Source organism: Falco rusticolus, chromosome Z (genome assembly GCF_015220075.1).
Source record: "Falco rusticolus isolate bFalRus1 chromosome Z, bFalRus1.pri, whole genome shotgun sequence".
NCBI classification, from domain to species: Eukaryota; Metazoa; Chordata; class Aves; order Falconiformes; family Falconidae; genus Falco; species Falco rusticolus.
The window spans coordinates 47,782,372-47,803,434 of NC_051210.1; the positions used below are offsets into that span (position 1 = coordinate 47,782,372).

Consider the following 21,063-nt stretch of genomic DNA (forward strand, 5'->3'; position numbering starts at 1 on the left):
ATTGATGGTTTCCATATGGAATACTTTTGCATAGTTGACAGCGTAATACAAGAACACTGCAATAGGAAGTTACCCTTGCCAAGTCACTGCACACAGTTGTTTCTTTCTTTAAGAAAGCAAGTTTTAATGGCATTTGATAGAACACAGCCACAAAAACTGTTATGTAAGAAAGTCAGATCTCAAAATCACAGAGCCCTGACCTACTAGATACTCAAATCTAAGTCAAACAACCTGACATCTCTCATAATTAAAGGTCACTGGAAGAAGGAAAAACAAAAAACATACTGGCTAAGTGCAAGTCTGCTGCTTATTTTCAGTTCTCTAACACTTTAAACCATTCTGAATGACCAAATTTCACCTCCCTTGTATCTTACCAGCATTTTCTTTTGAGGGGTGGGAGGGTGGGGAGAGGGCATAATAAATCATTCTTCACCCTACTGTGGAGAGGCCATTTCTTTATTCCAGCCACATCCTAATACCCTCTTTTTCACACAGAGCTTGGATTAAGTTGGTTTAACTTAGCCTCTTCTACCAGGAGATTTTAAGTAAGTTCATTTACTACAAAGAAAGTCCATCTTACTACCCTTCATTACCTGCCTTTCCAATTAAAACAGTTCTATAAGAGCATGGACTTTGTTCTTCTGTATCAGTGATATTAGTTCTTTCTACAAAGGCACACAGGATTTCAGGCATTCATGCCCATCCAGCACTCCAAAGTCTGTTTTGCTTTTCTTCACTATTTCATCTTGCTTAAGTAAAGACATGATTTCCCATCTTCCAAATAGTGGAATTTTATATCCTTAAAGCATTACAGCTACAGCCTACTATGCCTAAAAGCAACCTGAAAAAAATGTTAATGACATCTACCAAGCTAGGACCTTCTCCAGAAAAGTGCAGTTAATGTCAGCACTGAGTGATGGTTTCTCAAGAGCTGGACAAAATCAAAGACGTCCCCTTAGGAAGGTTGCTACTGCATGACAAGCAGCTTTATGTAAGTAGCTCTGGATGAATTTTTTGCCATTTTTACATGGCAGCCACTCTTAACAGCAACAGCGTTCAGGAACCTTGCATGAAAACCAAGTGAGAGGGAAGTGGTCCACAGTCTTAAGAGACTTACTGAAAGGACTATTAGCAATAATGTATGTCTAACAAGTCCCAGTATTGATCTGCTCATTCTTGCACACAGCCTTCATGTTGCTATTGCACTTTTTGAGCTCATGGTGGCAATTTTATCACTGTACTATAAGACTCCTTAAAAATTTCAACAAAAAAATATAACACAGAATCAGAAAATCATTTAGGTTGGAAGGGACTTTCTCAGATCATCTAGTCCAACCCATGTGCTCAAGGTGAATTAGCTAGTGAAGGCTGCCCAGAATCACATGCAGTCAGTTTTTGGTATCTCCAAGGATGGAGATTCCACAGCCTCTGTGGCCAACCTGTGCCAGTGCTTGATTACCTGCACAGTTACCCCTGCACCCCACCCCCCCCCCAAAAAAAAACCCCAACAAACCACAAAGACTGAAAGCAGTATCAACACAATCTTAAGTTTTTTCTAGAAATCAAACAAATTTATTATGGTATCTAAATAAAACTGATGTGAAACTAACCTGATTCCATACAGATTCCAAATAGCTTCATCTCCATCTTTTCCCAGTTGAACAGCTTGAATGTGTAGTAATTTCCAAATAGTTTTTACTAAACCATGCACATTCCTGTTGACAAAAAGAAATACATTACTGTCACATCTGTAGTTACGTTAGTTGATTCTTCCGTAACAGGAGGAACCCAGGAACAAAACTAACATTCAAGAAGCCTGTAGTTCTCTTTAAGGACATCCTCACATCTGCCTACACAATTCTGGGCAAGTGATGCATCCATGTGTCTTTGTATCCCTTTTCACATAACAAGCAAAAAAACCAGAGAGAATAATTAATGCACCAATTAAAACTTGTGATGCTTGTTTCTAACAGTATCTTACATTTGCTGGCCCCAGCTTAATTCAACCTGGTGCTTTTAGTATGTTAAAACCAGAAAATTACCTCTTCTCTGAATGCAAGCACACAAATTTCAATCATGGCACTGTCTAGCAAGAGAAATCACACTGTGATAAAAGACACTTGAGACATCTAGTTTGTGCTGATTTTTGATCTCAGGAGCCAAGGACTACATAAAATAGATACATAAAGCTATTTTATCTGCCTCTTCCTATGTTTAATCTACCATTCAGGAAAATTCAAGAAACAACAGTATTTCTGGAATTTTGGTAGGATTTAGCATACTCTCCTGGAGAGACACTAAGGAAATTAATGAAGTCCACCACAAGGGGGAAAAAAAGCCCTGTGACCATGCAATAAAAAGTTCAAGAAGTACAGCGCTTACTGCTGCTTGGCTAAGCTTACAAGGACAACTTTAAATCCTGCTCTCCTCTTCATAATGCAGTGCTTTCCACACCTTCCGAACCATACCATGCCAGATAGCCAACCTAATCATTTTTCAAGAAAATAGCCTGGATTCTATAATGAAACACTTCCACAAGGCCAAAATATAGAAACAGAGGGGGAAAAAAAAAAAAACTAATCGTGCTTGATTCTTTTGACTTTTTATCTAGAATATGCTATACAACTGCATCACCATCCCCTTAAAAAAAAATCTATTACATAGTTTACTACTCATGTTAATGAAGCATAATTTACCCTTCACTTTATTCACATAAGTAACAGGAAGAGCTAATACAATACACAATTGCATGAGATTGTCACCACACAGGGCAAGATAAGGGAGGAAAAAAAAGAATTGGGTGCAAACGTGTAGTTTTTATTTTTACTGTTCCTCCTTATTCCCTTCCTAGCAGGAAAAAAAATCTGAGAAATCTATTGTATCTGTAACGCCACTTCTCCATCACTGAACTGAAAACTGCAAGAACTCCTCAAATGGTGAACTAGAAACAATTACGCAGAATTTATGTAACCCTCTCATAGAACAATCATGCTCATTTAACACATCAGCAACCTGAGATACAGTAATATTGTTTGTCACAGTGTAGTATGCTCCACAAACATCTTCCTGAAGTATGAATGCATATACATACATTTAGACTTTTAAGCTACACCAAAAAGTCTTGAGCAGATTTAAGCCATTTCTATCAAAGAATAGGGAGACTTAACAGGATCACTGTAAAAAGACAGGAATTTACCCAAACAGGCTGGACCAACATCAGCACAACAACAACGTGTGGTAACAACACGTAGTCAAAGAAATATCATGACTTGATATTTACAGTTTTCTGAAGATTCAAAAAATGGCACATGATCGTATGATCACAGAATCATAACTTAAAAATTCCTCCTATGATTCATAAAAGAAAACTGAAACACGAAGGCAAATACCACTTTTAACTGCCAGATCTTTACTGTACTCATCACCACCTGCTGATGGACTCTTCCATAAGCTGGTATGACACACTACGGAGTATCTACGGATTCCCACAGTGCATCTCCCCACCAGTAAATGCTTAGTTTCATATTCCAGATACAAGCAAAGTAGTATATTATCTTCTGTGTCTTTCATACTTTTGCCAATAGCACTGGAAAACACTGAAGAAGATCAAAAGTAATAGAATATGCTTCTGTTTTCTTTCTCTCTTCCAAAAATGTGCCAGTTGTAAGATATGCCTGTACTCTGACTGTCGTGACACCTGGCTCTCAAAACACAGAAACAGGGCTATAAAAGAAAACATGAGAACATGAGGTTCAACAGAACCATGCTGCAAAGCAACCAACAGGAAGGTAGCAGGCTTCCAAATCCAAATACTGTCAATGTAACACACAAAGGAAGGACAGCCTTTTAGATGGGTATCAGGGGTGGAGAAGGAGAGAACATTTTAGATACTTCATGGCTAGAAAGAGTCAGTTAAATGGGAATTTGCTAGCATATTCCCCAGCTTCAGATAACTATGCAGCAGGGGGAAAAACAAACCATAAGACACTCAGTAAGAAAACAACTTCCCTGTTCTGAAACTCCTGTATTGCTGGTCTTAATTCCCAGGCAAGGTGTGGGGGGAGGATGGCTGTTTTAGGCTTTGCCCTCAGCTCCTGAACACAAGCAGCACAATGGCATGATGTACTGAAAAAGTTTCCCCACCTCCTACAGGCAGGGATGCTCAGGTGATGATAACATTCTGAATGTACCCACACACATAAATCCTTCTCACAATTTAAGATTACAATAATACATTGTTTCACAGGTTTTTAATAGATTGACTTTATTATATATGCTCATTCACTATTGAATACAGGCCAGAGTTTTCCCATCATCATCTACAGAAAGCTGGAGACCAGTGTTAAAAGTGTGTAAAAATGTGCATGTATATTTACACATGTGTACACATTTTGGATATATGCATGCACACAAACACATATAAATGCGATGTTCCATGAAGTTTAAACTCTTGAGGCATTACAGGAAACTGAACACAGGGTCTAAGAGACATGGTACAATGACGTACCACAGAGGGAAGAATAGATTCCCATTTGTGTAATCAGCTGATAGTGTGAACCACAGAACAAGTCAACTCAGGTAAGCACTGGATGTTCACCTCTGACAAAGCAAAATTTCTTTCCTAGCACTCAGTATTTGATACACCTGACAAAATAAAACCCACCAGGTGCACTAACCCCATGCTAAATTCATTGTAACAGTAGGAAGAGAAGCAAGAACACAGGATGAGTAGCCTATGCCAACAAAACATTCACCTAATTCCATTCAACACCAAGAGGTGCTCAGCTGTTGCAAGTCTTTCTGCTCACTGCCACTAGCTGCTAACTTCATACATATGCTTTATTTTAGAGACATTACACACACAGCACTGCACAGCGACAGAGCAAACCTAGACGAAAATTTGGCAGAACATGATGACTAACAGCAAGCTACAATATGAAGAGTCAAGGAAGAAAAAAAGGTATCACCACTGAAAGGAATCAATCCGAAATTGCCAGTTTAAACGGTTCCTGAGGCTACATACATTTTAAACTCGCTGACTTCTGTGGTTAGCCTACAAAAACTCTGCTTTGCAATCCACAGTGGATGTGGTTTGAATCGTGGCAGCTTGGGGAGGGGAGAAGCCAAAAATACATAAAAGGTTCCTGGGTAATTTGTCAGCACTTACTATAGCCATCAGTCAAGTGTTGGTTTCACACATGGGAAAACTTAAGAATGATGTAGAAATGGGGCAGATCCCAGCCCTTTAAATATGTAACACTGATTTTGTTTTTAACAATAACTCAAGCCTAAATATGCTCCCTTATACTTTTTATTTTCTGAAGTACAAAATTGTATTAACATTTAACTTCCTTATAAACCACCAGTACTGTAACAAACCCTTAGCTGAACAGGAATTTCACATTTCTTAGTCTGCCAGCCACAGTTAATGAAACTTTCCCCCCACCTTACCCCACAGGACTCATGTTTTCAGCTTAAACACCAGTGCTTTTATTTCTTCCCTTAACCTCAAACTATAAGCCATTAAACCACTAAGATTTTGTCATTTGGAAGACAGTGGTTTGCAGATGTTATTTAAAAAACCCTTCCTAGGGATCCATAACCACCTATTGTAATGTCAGCATAGAAGCAGCATCATCACAGTAAGATCCTAGCTGTAAACAAGCATGTCACAAGGAGAGAAACAGTCCTTATTTTAAAATAACTGATTTCTTAAGCATTTCATTAGTTTACATAAACCTAAATTCACCTGTAGCTCGGATTGTGAGAAACCTCAGCCTAAAACTAATTACATGAAGGTTAGAAGGGGTGAAAAACATGTCTTAATAGCATGGTTCTTGAAACCTCTATGCTGAGCCCGCCAGCATAATACATCACAGGTACAGCACCAACCAGCTGGCGTAGTTGCTGGAAAAGCAACTCCAGCATCCTCTAGGAAGAAAATGAGAAGGCTTAGTGCAAAAATCCAGTTAGCTGCCAAAAATCAGATGAGAAAAAGATAACCCAGGGAACTTTATAAGGTTGGTGGAGTTGAAAGGAAGCATCCTCCCAATCATCATTTGAAAGGAAGCATCCTCCCAATCATCATTTGAAAGGAAGCATCCTCCCAATCATCATTTGAAAGGAAGCATCCTCCCAATCATCATTTGACTTCCCATTTATAAGTTTTATGCAGTGTCTTTTTTCCCCACAACTGCATTCTCTCAGGACATTGCACAGGCAGTCTAGCTCAAAACACCACTGTGAGATGTAGGCATTGTATTTGCAGAACGAAGTAGCTGCAGAGTTAGTGATTTCTTCCTCATCAGAGAAGGAAACAAAACCCAGTATTCCTTATCCTCACCCACAGTTTTATAGCAACCATTTGAGCAACTAGTCATTTGGACAGTCTGATTAAAGATCTATTTCCCTCCACCATAATGGACACTGCTACAATTTTCTTCCCCCTTCTCCATGACAGAGGCAACAAAAGTAGGCAGTGCATTGATTTCTGAAGCTCCACAGTTCAAAGTTCAGAGGATTAGTCTGAACTGCTAACAGTTTCAGTGCACACATAGGGTACTCTTGAGTTCTTAAGTCTCACCCACACCGTCACCCTGCTGAGATGAAAGCAACAGGCTGCAGCAGACTGGCAGGAGAATGCCAGTCCTTAATGCCACAGCTTATTTGACGATATTGCCATTTACAGAACCTCTCATCTTAACCCTGTATTTACAAGGGAAAAGCAATGACCGATAACCAGCTGACAAAAGACACACAATAAGGCAACCAAATACTACCTTGCTGAGGGAATTAGGTTGAGAGCTCCATGAAGAACATAGTCAAGCTCAGCATGTTTCTCCGCAACAAGTGCCACCAACCCCTCGGAACAGGCTGTTCGCAAGGCAACATTCTCACTGCAACACTTCTCCCAAAGCAAGTTCAGAGCAGGAGTCTGAAGTGAAAAGAATGAGACACAAGCAATGAGAGGGCTGACATGGATTTCTCTTCATTCATCTCAAACACACTTCTAAGTAAGACCTGGCTCAACAACATCTCCTGAAGTCTTACAGAGCACAAGAGAGGAAGACGAGGTACAGATTTTACACCCAAGAAAGGCCTTTCCTAGGACAGCTCCCACTTTCCTGCCCGCTACTGCCTATGCCCTCAGTAGGGACAGGAGTCTCTGAGAAGGGTAAGGCAGACAAATTCTTCAGCTGTGCCTGTGCAAGTAAGCTACCATCATTTCACCTTCCTTACAAATATCAAGATGCAATTGGAGATAATCCAGGAACTCCTGTATCAGGCTCTGTCTACAGAAAGGCATAGTGCACAGACCTGGAGGCAGGCATGCAAACGACTATTCAAAGGTAAGTCATCTTTACTCACCATATGAAGTCCTCAGTTCTCTCCATTTGCTAGTAAGCACAGAGATTGGGCAGTAGCAATCAAAACTGCAGCTTGTTTTCATGTTAAATTTTTATTCACAGGTTAGATTGCTAATTTGTAGCTTTCAAATGGAAAGCCAAGGAAAACCTCTAAACAACTGAACACTGCAAAACGCTCTTGAATAAAAAGGCAGCCCGTAACATCTAAGTGGCACATCTTCTGCTTCTTAGCATTTTAGAAAGTGTTCCTGTATTTCACGGAACAGCATAATGGGAACAGTCAGCTTGTAGCTCAGAGCAGAATGTCATTTGGGAACATGATTATGATCAGGACCGTTGGAGGAGCTTCTGTTATAGAAGGTACACACCACTGTTCCCTCACATCAAAACTCAGCACTTTTCAGGTTTGGGTTTGCTAGGTTGGGGGAGGTGGGGGGGGGGGCGGGACACGGGTGTTTAGGATTGCAGACAGAGGAAAAATCCACAGAATGGTCAGGGTTGGATGGGACCTCCTGGAGATTATCTAGTCCAATGACCTGCTAAAGCAGGTTCACCTACAGCAGGTTGCATAGAATCACATCCAGGCAGGTTTTGAATGTCTCCAGAGAAGGAGTATCCACAGCCTCTCAGTGGATATCCACAGCCTGTCCCAGTGCTCTGTCACCCTCAAAGAAGTTTTCTCATATTCAGATGGAACTTCCTGTTGTCACAGTTTGTGCCCATTGCCTCTTGTTCTGTCGACTGACAGAATCAAATAATTTTCTGCTCATTTTTGTACCAGTCAACTTTTCGGGAGAAAAAAAAATATGGAGGAGTAAATCCTAACTCACACCTCTCCTACACTGCTATGACACTTGCAAATGCCAGCATTACACATGTCCCTCAGTTCAGACCTGCACTTAAACGAGCTTGACTCAACTAAAAGGCAAAGCATGCCTTTGGACCATGCTCTCTCAAAGAAATATAAGCTCTGCTTAGCTAATATGAAATATAACATCAATACAGGTATGTGGATAACTGGCTAGCTGAAAAGGGTCACATAGACATAGTCCGGCTGGCTGGACAAAAATGCACATCGCTCTCAGCTTACCTGAAGTAAAGCAAAAATACACTATCCTTGGCTGTTCTTGTTACACAGTAACAGGAAGGTTGCGGTGGGAAAAGAATGTTGCAGGTGGGAACAGATAACTACAGAAGAGAAACTAGGGGTGGGCTTGGTATTTAGGCAACTAACCAATAATGAGCTTAACTTTTGTAATATGTATGAGCTAATTATAACAAGGCATAAAAGGTGACTTTAAGGCACAATAAATGAAGTCTGCTGATCACTCATATTGAGCGACTGTGTCCCCTCCGTCACGACACAGGTATGTGCAATGCCCTACTTTTTGAAATGTTTATAGCTATCTAAAAGACCTCCCTATTCAAGTGACAATGTCTCACCCTATGGCACTTCACTAGCAGGAATGTAAATAAATTCAAAATTATCTTAAACTGATCATGTCTAGATGTTGGTATTCTGCAGAATTAAAGACTTCTGCGGGAGGTAAAACTACTCCTCTGATTTCAAAGATTTACCATTTCTACCTGTACACCAAGACAAATATTGCTAACTACCTTACTTAACTTATAGCATGTATTAAAACTACACATGGGGGAATGGGAAACCATAGAAGAATGTAAGCATGTACAGATGGAAGAGGAGACAAAAGTGAAAGAATGCCACAGACCTGGTCAGATGCCTGTTTGATCTTCTCCGAAGAAACATTTTCTTTCAGTACTGCAGCAATCAGATGACCCACTGCCTGAAAGAAAAAAAAAAAAAAGAAAACACACATGCAGATTAAGCATTATTTTTCAATTGTCCATTAGAAGGAATTTACACTGCTATGGCATACAATCATTTTATCATGATTGCAAATACCAAACTTATTGGTATGGAAGCCTAAATACATTTTAGGGCCAAAAATATCCATAATGCTGATATACTACTTTTTACTGTTATCTTGAGGTAAAAGAGAAACAAACTTCCATACGGCTTCACATAGATCCAAGGATCTCTTTGTACAGAGCCTCTCATAGAAGTAGAATCAGGTACCTACTCAGGAATCAGTACACTACTACAGATCCAGTGCTGTACAGATATCAGTGTACTTAGGAGTACAGATAATTATTACATCCTTTACTATATAGGGAGGGGAAAGCAAGAGAGGAATCTGAACACACCAAATATAAGAAACTTAGCCAAATTCTCACATCACTAGTTTTGCTGAACACTGACAACAAACATGCTATCACACCTTAAGTACTTCACACATCCCTACTGCACCTACTACCAGAAATGTTTAATTTACTTTAAACAAGGCATTTGAAGTTAACAGTATTCCTCATAAGGTTATTTTGTGGCAAAGATCATGAACAAGACTTAAATTTTCAAGGTCATCCGAAAAAAAAAAGCTTGTTCTAAAAAAAGAGTGTTTCTTCATTTGAGGCTTAAGATTAAGCATCTAATTCTATTTTAATAGAAGGAATGTCCGATTTCCTCAAACCACTTTTAGAAATCTATATGCGGACTGAAATACAAAATACCCTTAAAGGCTTCAGGGTGTTGGAATCGAGGCTTTTGTTTCTGACACTTCTCTAATGCCTTACCCTGTCTTAGTTTCATAATCATTGATACTGCTACACACAAAACCCTTTCTGTGAGAGACAGGAAGACATCTTTTAATAGTAAGAGCACAAAAATGTTTCAGATTATTAATATACCCAGAAGAGCAGCTGCATCTGTTCCTCTATGGTAGGACAGATCCTTACTTTTGGAAGCCACCAACAAAAAACTAATAGTAACATTTCTGGGTTTTTAGTATATAAGATGACAGGAACGGATTATTTTAAATGCGTTCAGATTCCTTCTCCTTTCAGGATTTATTTACACTTCATTTAGATATTAGTTGCTAGCCTGACATGACAAACAGTACCACTCTGAGATAACAGTCCACATTTTCAGGAAAGATGACACTTTAAACCTTCCTAGACTACAAGGATTATGCCTTTCAAAGCTTTGGATATGTACTCTAACACATCTGACAAAAATACAGGTTATTATTTGGGAATCCTACTCTTGTGAAAACAGAACGAGAAATTGGGACAAAGTCTGATATTTATCTCTACTTCTCTAAAGCAATCCCATTGCAAGAGCAACAACATGCTTGCCAGGCAGATTAGATCTCTTTCAGTGCACTTGCCAAAGTGAATCTCCTATTTTTTTTTCTTTTTTCTGCTTCTAAGTAACTTCAAAAATTAATTCACACCCACATCCTTAAAACACTTTCATTACACTGGAAAAGGGGTTTATCAATAGAAAATGGCTTTTGCAGTGAGCTATACAGGAAAGCCAAAATGTACATTAGCCCACTGCATTCTAAGAACTCGATTCACCAGCAAAACTTCTTGACCTATAAAACTACGCTCATGTTCCTCACTTTGCTGATCCTTGTCTGTGTAGATTACATGCTCTGCAGAGCAGATGTCTTCTCTTTCTGGGACCAACCAAGACATCGGTCATGAAATTGAATCCCAACCTGGTGATGGTTTGAAGCTTACAGCATGCTTATCAAGAGGTCACAGAATGTTAAGTGCAAACTAGCAAAAGAACCAAAGCACGCCAGTAGTCCTTAATGATGTGCAGCTGTAGTGATGAGCCAAGACATTTCAGCAATACTTGTACCACAGGGACATTCTTCCGCACTGAAGAAAAATGAACTGGTTCAAAGATGCCAAGTCCTGCTCATCAAGACTAGTAACAAATTGAACTGATTTGCAGTACAAGACATTCTGCTAGACCTTAGATAACTCTAGCTTTCAGGGACATGACTTCCTCTCCTAAATGCCAAGTTGATCAGAAGGGGACTTCTGCATCTTTCTTTCAAACCTAATAACCAATTTAGACTGAGGTGAACTGAAAAGGCAGCAGACACCAGGTTTCACAGACTGCATTCTCATCAGCTTATTCCATCAAACAAATAGCTACATATTTAATCCTGAATTCAAAACAGGAACAGGAGGAAGAAAACGAGGACATTGGCAATGATCCTACAGCTGAAAAGATAACATTTGTGATCCTGAAATGCGAGATGGCCAAAGCAAGGAAGGTGTATTTTTTTCACAGACCCTATTACCTTCTTCCTTTCTGTCCATTAAAAAACTATGATAAACATTTTACACACACAAAAAGAGTTTCACGTAAACATGATCAGGAGTCATGGCATGGATCTGAAAATAAAGTGGTTTGGTCTGCTAATCACAATGTATACAGTAATTCTTTGATGACAGACGAGTCTGCAGTAATTCATCAGCTCTCATCACACAGGAAGAAAACAGATCAGTCCTAAAAACAGTTCTATAAAGTACTGTCAGGTATTTCAACCCCACACATGACATCTGTTAACTCCTGGCTTCTCTCAGTATCAGGGGGTCACTAAAAACCATTTGGCACCACTTAAACCTTCCAGCCCTGGGAAGTTTCTGATTTTCCTGCAGAGGCTTTACAGTGATGAGCAATTACGTCCAATGTTTGGATTACACAGAAAGGGAACTGGCATTTGTTTGCAACTTAGTAATACCCTACTTCTATAGTTTTCTGCCTTTGGAGAAAAAAAAAAAAAAAAAAACCACAACAGCAACACCACCACCCCAAAAGAAGTCTACCTTATCACCTTTCTATAGTCAGGTCACAGGCCTTGGAACAAGGTATCCATACACAAATCCTTTTGTTTAATGCTTTTTAAAAAAATTACCTGTGACTGAACAACTGCATTAGGAAATTCAAATCGCTTCTTGATGTCATCCAACATTTTGGCTCTGTCATATGACACAAACTCTTACTCTGCAAAAGAGATTAAAAAAAAAAATCTACTTAGAACTGGGAAAGAAAGCATGCTATTCACCGGAAAAAAACCCACAAGATTTATTTAGTACTTAACAGCAGATGTAAGCATTAAAGCATTTTCTTCCCCCTCCTAAGTCTATCATATCACTTTGCTTTATGGGTTTAAACCCAAGAAATGCTGAATACTCATGGTTCTTGCACAAAGAATGGGTGATCAAAATTTCTTAAAGCTGGAGCAAATACACAATTCCATATGGCACAGCATGTGTGCTCAGAGCACTTACCCTTGGGAGCATTTTAAGTATATCTCATTGACTTCAAAATGGGACAGCTCAAGAGTAGTGTTCAGTTTCTAAAGCATGACTTAAAATGCAAAATTCTCCATACATTTTTCAATTGTTTCACGCAATAATGTAAGTAAAAGAAACAAAAGACTCACCTGTGAGACTGTAAATGGTAATTGTAGTTAGGGGCTGGAACACTTGAAAAAAAAACAACCTTCTCTGTAAGCTGGAATATGCAGGCACCAAGCAGCACACAGGAATCTAAATTGGAGATAAATTGGAACTCAGCTTACCTTGTTGTACACAAGTGAAACTGATGGCCTATAGCAAATATTAAAACATTTCAGTCTACTATAAACACCTCTAGTCACTTGGAATGGCTTCCTTAAAGTAAAAAACCTAGCACTTGCTGAAAACTTAAGTGCAATCCTTTGCAGTAAGCACTGAGAAAACATATATATGCACACTACTACCATTGCAAGACATGCTGTCGGTGTGATGTATTCAGAATCTTGCCACTTACATTCAAAAATACAGAATGAAACCCTGGAAACATGCAAACATGGTATGAGCCACAACAAATACCATTCACAGCAGGAAAACTCAAAATTAATGGTTACCACCTCAATAAACATAAATTCCTGGCAGTTAAACAGCGAAATATTCCCATATACTTGTGAATTACATTACTGGAAGTTTAGGAGAAAAAAAAACCCCACAAAACTCTTAACTGCACTCAGAATTATGCCAATATGAGTTTGTATGGGTTTTATGGATTTACCTGCATTTTGAGATGCTAGGTATGAACACACATTAAACTAGAGTTGACAGCTTGCTTTTTTTAAAGAAAAATTATCACTACAGCAAACAAATCCAGACATACCTAGATCTGTTGTGTATGTCTAACAATGCCAGTGGATTAGAGACATTCAACCTATTTGTATACAGAGTCACAAAAACCAACCCAATCCAGCTGTACCTAACAAGCACCAAAATGATGGAAGGTTCCTCCCTGGGTAGTTTTGCACAAACACACTGGAATTATATGCTATCTACCACCAGGTGATTTTTATTATTCATACTAAAAGGAGAAGCTACAGTAGAGGATCATTAGAAGCACAACAGACAACTCTCAATGGAAGCACTAATCGGTTACTCCAGGCAGACTAGAGGTCTATTGCTCCGCATCAGAAACAATTCCTGAACTTCAATCCATCTACACTAAACACCTACAAAGTATTTACAATGCAACAGCTACATCAGTGCAATTTAGTGAATTTAATTACCATCCAAACAGTTCTTCAGTCTTCAGCACTGACCCTCAGCAAAGGCACTTGCATATGGAATGCCTAGAAATTTTACAACATCACTGGATAATCAAGGCTGGCAGAGATCTGGAAGACACCTCTAGTTCGATCTCCTGTTCAAAGGAAGTTCAGCCACAGGGTCGGACAAGGCTGCTCAGGCCTTTGTCCTCTCAGGGCTTGAAAACCTCCAAGAACAGAAAAGGCACCACCTTACTGAGCTGTCCTGACTGATAAATGCTTTCTCTTCATCGCTAACCTGAGCATTTTTGCTATGGATTGCTGTGAAGTGCCTAGCTGAGTCTTCTTCATCCCCCTTCCACTGGTGCCAGCACTGCTGTTGAGTACCCCAAAACTGTCCCTCCTCCCAGGTGAACCAGCCCCAGTCCCACAGCCTTTCCTCCCAAGGCAAGGGCTCCAGCCCCCCGGCCTCAGTGGTCATTGCTGATTCTTTCCTGTGGGTCAGTGTTCCTCCTGTACTGGAGAATCCAAAACTGGACATGTCAATATGAGGTCTAATGACTCCTAAGCAGAAGGGAATCAACACCCCCCCCAACCTGGCTCCCCAGGCTGTGCCCTGCTCACACAGCCTGTACTGTAGGGGCTGGGGCAAGGCAGGACATTTGTCATTCCTGAAATTCCTGAGGTTCCCATCAGACTGTTCCTCTAGTATGTCCAGAGGGCAGCCCCACCAGCAGGCAAACTGCCTGCCTTCGACACAAGAACACTGTGGGGGACAGTGTTGAAAGCCTTGCTCAAGTAGAGGTAAACGACATCTACCACTCTCCCCTCTTCTACAAATCCAGTTATTTTATCCTTTAGTAAAAGCAACCAGGTGGGTCTAGCATAATTTTTTCTTTGGTAAATCCATCCTGCATACTGCACTGCTGACTCACATTCATTTTGTTGTCTACTAGGAGCCCCTATCAGGATCTCTTCTATAGACCTGTTTCCCAGATAGTCAGCCCCTGCCTGTACTGGTGTATGGGATTATTTCATTCCTGATGCAAGACCCTGCATTGCTCCATGTTCAATTGCAAGAAGTTCCTGTCAGTGCACTTCTCCAGACTGCCCAGGTCCACTGGAAAAACACCCTACATACCAGTGCTTTGAATGGTCTCCGCAATTTAGTGTTGGCTACAGATCTACTGACTGCACTCTATCTTATCATCCAAGTCATTAATAAGGGCACTATGCAGTGTTGAGCCTAATACTGATGCCTACAGGACACCATTAATTGCCAGTCTGATAGACTTTGCACCACTGATCACCACCCCTTCAGGCCAACCATCCAGCCAATTTTCCACTGGCTACTATACTGTCTACTTACTGAGGCTGTATGTCATTAATTTGATGACAGGGAGACAATGGAAACTGTATTAATGGTATTGGTAAAGTATACATACAACATCCACTGCCCTCTTGTTCACAGCATAAATAATGTCATTACAGAAAGCAATAAGGTTAGTCAAGCAGGCATGACATACCCTTGCTAAATCCATGCTGACTGCTCCTAGTCACACCTAGTTCTTGCATTTAGAAATGGCTTCTACAAGGATATATTCCCCAGCCTTCCCACGGACTGAATTGATACTGACTTGCAGTTGACTGGATCTTCCTCCTTCTCATGCCCAGAAACATGCTTCAAGAGGATGCACTCCATTATCTTCCTACAGACAAAAGTGAGGTTGACAGGCTTGTTCTACTGCATGCTGACCTTCTCTTTTTTGAAAAGGAGCTCCACAACCTTTGAAAGATTAAGAGAGCCACCACACAAGGACATTGGCCAGCTCTTAGCACCATGAAAACATCCTACTTTATCAACATTTTACTATTAATGTAACAGTAAAAGCTCCTCTGGTTGCTATTGCCACGCCTTGCAATTTTCAATTCACATGGAGCTTTGGCTTTTCTAACTCCATCTCTGTATGCCCAAGCAATGTTTCTAAACTGTGCCTCTGTAGACTGCTCCTGCCTCCTGTATGCTGCCAGTTTTGCACTGGAGCACACCATTTTGCCTCCCAATACATCTAGTTGGTTTCCCAAGTATTGGGATGGTCTTTTCTTGCATCTTACCCTGTACTTACATCTCTGTCAGCTTTCCTGAGCTCCTTCACCCTTCAAAGCTACCTCTCATAGAGTCCTACCAAAGTACCCCTGAATAAGGCAGAATCTGCTCTCCTGAAATTCAGGGTCTGTCCTGCTACTGGCCCTCCTCATCACTCTCTTTCTGGGCTCTGACTATTTACAACCAAAGGCACGACAAGGAAATAAAAATCACGCTGTAGAAATAAGAAAGCTGCATCCTCAGTTAAACAGATGCTTGCACAGTTTCTGATCTGTACTTTAGAACTGGGAACCAGATGAATCAAAAATAAAGATGCCACCCTCCACATTGCTGCAAAGCATCGAGGGGAATGCAACTGCAAAATAGAGAAAAATGCAAGAATCCACTGCATCATCCAACTCTAATGGCATTCTTTGAAGAGCACATTAAAAACACATAGTATTGTGTCATGGTTTAACCCAGGGTTGGTAATCAAGTACTACACACTCCCCCCTCACCCAGAGGGTTGGGGAAGAGAGTTGTAAAGGAATGCAAAACGCAAGGGTTGAGATAAGAACAATTTAATAATTGAAACAGGAAAAAAATGAAAGAACAATAATAACAATGATGAAAGTAGCAGTTATCATGAAAAGGGGGAGGCACAGAATAAAATCTAGAGGGAAGAAACATGTGGTGCACAATGCAATGTGCTCACCATCCACTGGCCAATGCCCTGCCAGTCCCCAAACAATGACCCACCCACCCCAGCAAGCCCCCCACCCAGGTACATATACCACACATGGCATCCCATACCATGGGATACCACTTTGGCTAGTTCAGGTCAGCTGACCTGGCTGTGTCCCCTCCTGCCTCTTTGCTAACAAGCCCTGAGGAACTGAAGCTCTCACATCAAAGACAAAACACAGCACCATAGTAGCTCCTAAGAAAACAATTAACTCCATCCCTGCTGAAACCAGGACATACTGGACACCTGACAAGCTAGAAATCCAACACCATCACCATTAACTACAAGAACAACTTCAAGCATCAAAATTATATCATCATTCAACAAAGCACTTCTGTCCATAGTAAAAGAGTCTGCTGAGTGGGCACAGGTTTGCCTACACACTTAATACTAAGCATGAAGGTTTTTCTTTCTTTCGAAGTAACATTAAAAAAATTGAAACTAAAATATAGTTAGGGTAGAATATGTAATGCTCAAATATTGTATAAAGAAAAAAGAGAATAAAGCTTACTGTTAATAGATTGTCTCATTATCTACTTCGCACACAGATTTTGTGCGGGTACAAAGAGCAAAAAGTTTTTATCTCATACACATACTTAATAGAGTATCTCATTGCAATTAGGCTGTTTAATAGTATTATTTCACACTAGTAAAATACAAACATTAAATGCTTTTCTACAGTTAGTCATCTGTGCAAAAGTTGGTCTTTCTTCTCACCACGTATTACTTGGGACATACAGTTTCTCTCTGCTGACTGCATCCTCAAAGAAACAGATCATGGAAGATTATTACTGGCAGTGTTGTCAGGGTACCATTAACACCTCAACCTCTGTGAAGATGCAAAATGTTCACAGACAACATTTAGCAAATTTAAAAATCACCAGAAGGAAATCTTTAAGGAAGTAATATTCAGTCAAAGGGTAGCAGCTGCTGTTCCTCAAAAGCTTTGAGAAGATAAGTTTTCATATTACCTTCAAGTTGGCATCTGGAGGTCAACTGAATTTAGCAGCTCAAGACTTCAAGCAAAAGAAACTGCCAAAAGCACTTTTGAGCTGGACACACCTCCCTATGAGGCTACTTATTACTTTATATCCCACTTCTCAAACACGTCATTTCCAGTCTTCCCAACAGCAAATACCCTCCACAGAAACATCATACAATCATTTTTGCACGTATGATCCTGTGATGAGCCAAAGCCAGTAAGAAGAACATCCTGAAGAAGCATAGCTGCCGTTGGTAGTAACTGCAAAGCCAAAAGATAGTCAAAATCATTGCAGAAAATTCCAAGTATGATGTATAAAATAGAACCTCACCAGTACCTAAATCTGGAGTTACTAAAAAAAAGCAACAAACAAACCCTTTTCTTAAGCCAGTGCCTAGCTTTTTGACACTCAAGACATGGAAACCATCAACATTAGTTCAAGACTTAGACACTATAAAAAGAAAGAAAGAAAACCAAACGGTGAGGAATTTTTCTCCTTCTTCAATTTAGGCAGCTACTTGAATTTGGAGACCACTTTCTATGAATTAAAAAACCAACCATCTGAACAACTGTTTTTTCACCTTTAGGAACGAGGGCTACTGCCCACTCTTGTCAGTATGTCAAGCCCCTTCTATAAATAGGTATAAGCATCAGTATTTTCTGCAGCCGCTTTCTCTCCTTCCCAGAAATGGTACCATGTCTATACAATAATCCCAAGAATTGGAAAAGCAACAGCAGAGCAGTGTTTCCTATTTTTCATTGTCTTTTATGCCAAAAAAAAAAAAAAAGGAGGGTCAGCCTCACAAGAGCTGGCAAGGGTCTCTATGACCTATCAACAACAGCCTTGAAAACTACTGAGCAGCTTTACCTCAACTTACAGTTGGGACAGCATTCTGCCTCAAAAAAAACCCCCATCAATTAGCAGAATCTTCTTTAACATTAACAACTTGCAGCACTGTGTAATTTATTTTCATGTTGCAGCTGACAGATATTAGCATTATACAAAACACAACCTTTGCAAAGGAAGCAGCATCACTCTGAAACCAATCCATCCATATCCAAAACAAGCTCCATATGAGCAGTTCCTTCTCATTTCTGTGCCTCCAGAAATAAGAAACAATACAGGAATACTAAGAAAAGGAATAATTACCTTGCAGATTCTTACAGCAGTCCTCTCCTAACATACTGCTAATAACTGCCAAAGCAGGCATACGCCAGCTTCTAAACATCCGCAAAATTACCATATTATTACTATTACTAAACATATCCCAAAATTACTACATCAGCAGTCTACCTTGTTCAGCTGTAACTGATCACATCTCTCTTCTCCTGCCATCTTTTTTTCTTGTTTGTCCTAAGCTGTATTTTTCCTATTGCCACTGCTAAAGAGGCACTTCATTTACCACATAACCCAACGCATACACCCATGCAAAAGGTAAAGAAAAAAAGAACAGGACCCTTGCCTGTTCTCCCAATGTCACCAATGTGAATGGTAATCATCTGTAAATGGGTTAAGCTTTGCTGGCTGCCAGGCACCCACCAAGCTGCTCTATCACTTCGCCTCCTCAACTAGACAAGAGGAAAAAATTACAATGAAAGGTCTGTGGGTCCAGATAAGGCCAGGGAGAAATCACTCACCAGTTACCATCAGAGGCAAAACAGACTCAGCTTCGGGGAATTAATTTATTACCAGTCAAATCATAACCATAGGATAATGAGAAATAAGTACTGATCCATAAAACACCTTCCCCTCACCTCTCCCTTCCTCCTGGGATCAATTTCACGCACTCCTCACTTCTCTACCTCTTCCCCCTGAGCAGAGCAGGCGGAAAGGGAACGGAGGGCTGCAGTCACACTCTTGCCCTCATACAGTGCGGGATCCCTCCCACAGAAGACAGTCCTTCACAAACTTCTCCACTGGGGATCCTTCCCACAGGCTACAGTTCTTCACAAAGTGCTCCAGCGTGGGTCCTCCGTGGGGTCACAAGCCCGGCCAGCAAACCTGCTCCATTGTGGGCTCCTCTCTCCACGGGGCCCCAGGCCCTGCCAGGAGCTGCTCCAGTATGGGCGCCTCATGGGGTCAAGGCCTCCTTTGGGCACCCACCTACCCCAGCGTGGGGTCCTCCACAGTTCCTTCTCTCACATTCTCCCTACTCTCTTCTGGCTGCTGTTGTGCAGCAGCTTTTACCCTTTCTTAAATGTTATCACAGAGGTGCTGCCACAACCACCATCGCTGATGGGCTCAGCTTTGGGAACCGGCAGATCTGTCCTGGAGCCAGCTGGCAACGACTCTGTTGAATGTCAGGGAAGCTTCTGGCATCTTCTCACAGAAGCCACCCCTGCAGCCTCCACACTACCGAAATCTTGCCAGACAAGTAAGCCAGACACAGCACCCTAACGCTAAAAAGGACAAGCACTGCTAATGTAACCGAACCAGCAAGCATTTCCATGGCACTACACCTTCAGACCTGGCCCGTTCCAGGTTACCGACACTAACGATGACACGGTAAGCCACGCTCTGTAACAGAAGTGACCGCTGGAAGCACCGAGAGCCCATTCCCCGTGTTTATTGCCTTTTGCTCAATGTTGAGGATTCTCGATTCAAACCGGTGTGCCCTCAAACACTCCCACGGCTTATCGTCACACATGCGACACTTCACAAGAACCAGGTTTAAATAAAAAACAAATACCGTCCCGTCCCCCCCGCGTGCGACTAACGGCCCCGCCGCGGTGACGTTCCACGCAGGCCTGGCCAGGTGTCGCCCGCCCCGCCAGGCCGCGGCAGCCCCGCCGAGCGGCCCCGGGAGCCATGCGGGCCCCACCGCCCGGCCACGGCTCTGCCCCGGCACCCGCCTCGCGGCACCGCGCTCCCCGCCTCGGCGGCAGCGGCGTCCCCGGCGCCAGGCCCGCCCGCACGGCCAGCGCAGCCGCCTCCCGCCGCTCCGCGCCCCTCACCTGGCCTCACCAAGCGGCGCGGCCCGCCCGGCTCCAGCGGCGGCACCTCCCGCCGCGCCCCCCGCCACCTCTCCCGCAGCGACCGGACGCTGACACCGGCGTGAAACTGGGCCGCCCCCAGCGAAGGCGCCTGCGCGGCGCACGACGCCTGCGCACTGGGTACCCCGCGGCTGCGGCCAGCGTGGGGGGGGGGGGGGCGCCGATCCGCGGCGGGGAGCGCGGCGGGCCTTGCTGGCTGCGCCTGGCCGCTGTCACGGGCATGCGGGGGTTTTTTAAACGGTGCCACCGGAACGAGAGGGGTCCGGGCCACCAGGGTGCTGGCCCGAGATGCGGGTGCCCGCTGCGCAGGCGCGCTGAGCCTCGCCGAGGCCGGTGGCCGTTCCCCGTTCCCCGCTGGCAGGGTGCGCCCGGTTTTGCGCGCCTGGGCGCTGCGGGCCCGGCTGCTGCGGCCGCCGCGGGGCGTGAGCCGGGCCTGCGGAGTCCGTTGCATC

At 42.2% G+C, this 21,063-nt stretch overlaps 1 protein-coding gene across 3 annotated transcripts in view; it reads right to left on the reverse strand.

The window, feature by feature from the left end:
• Positions 1-20,687, reverse strand: part of FOCAD (focadhesin) — a 123,373-nt gene extending 102,686 nt beyond the window's left edge. For 2 of the 3 annotated variants that reach the window (XM_037372745.1, XM_037372743.1), the window contains exons 1-6: positions 20,573-20,687; positions 12,695-12,800; positions 12,164-12,252; positions 9,098-9,172; positions 6,780-6,934; positions 1,611-1,715 (exon numbers count right to left, since the gene is read on the reverse strand). In XM_037372745.1, the coding sequence (XP_037228642.1) occupies positions 1,611-1,715; positions 6,780-6,934; positions 9,098-9,172; positions 12,164-12,220 (392 nt within the window). In that variant the 5' untranslated portion in view covers positions 12,221-12,252; positions 12,695-12,800; positions 20,573-20,687. The remainder of the gene's footprint in view (positions 1-1,610; positions 1,716-6,779; positions 6,935-9,097; positions 9,173-12,163; positions 12,253-12,694; positions 12,801-20,572) is intronic. The other variant, XM_037372744.1, reaches the window with a different exon arrangement.
• Between the last annotated feature and the right edge of the window lie 376 nt (positions 20,688-21,063).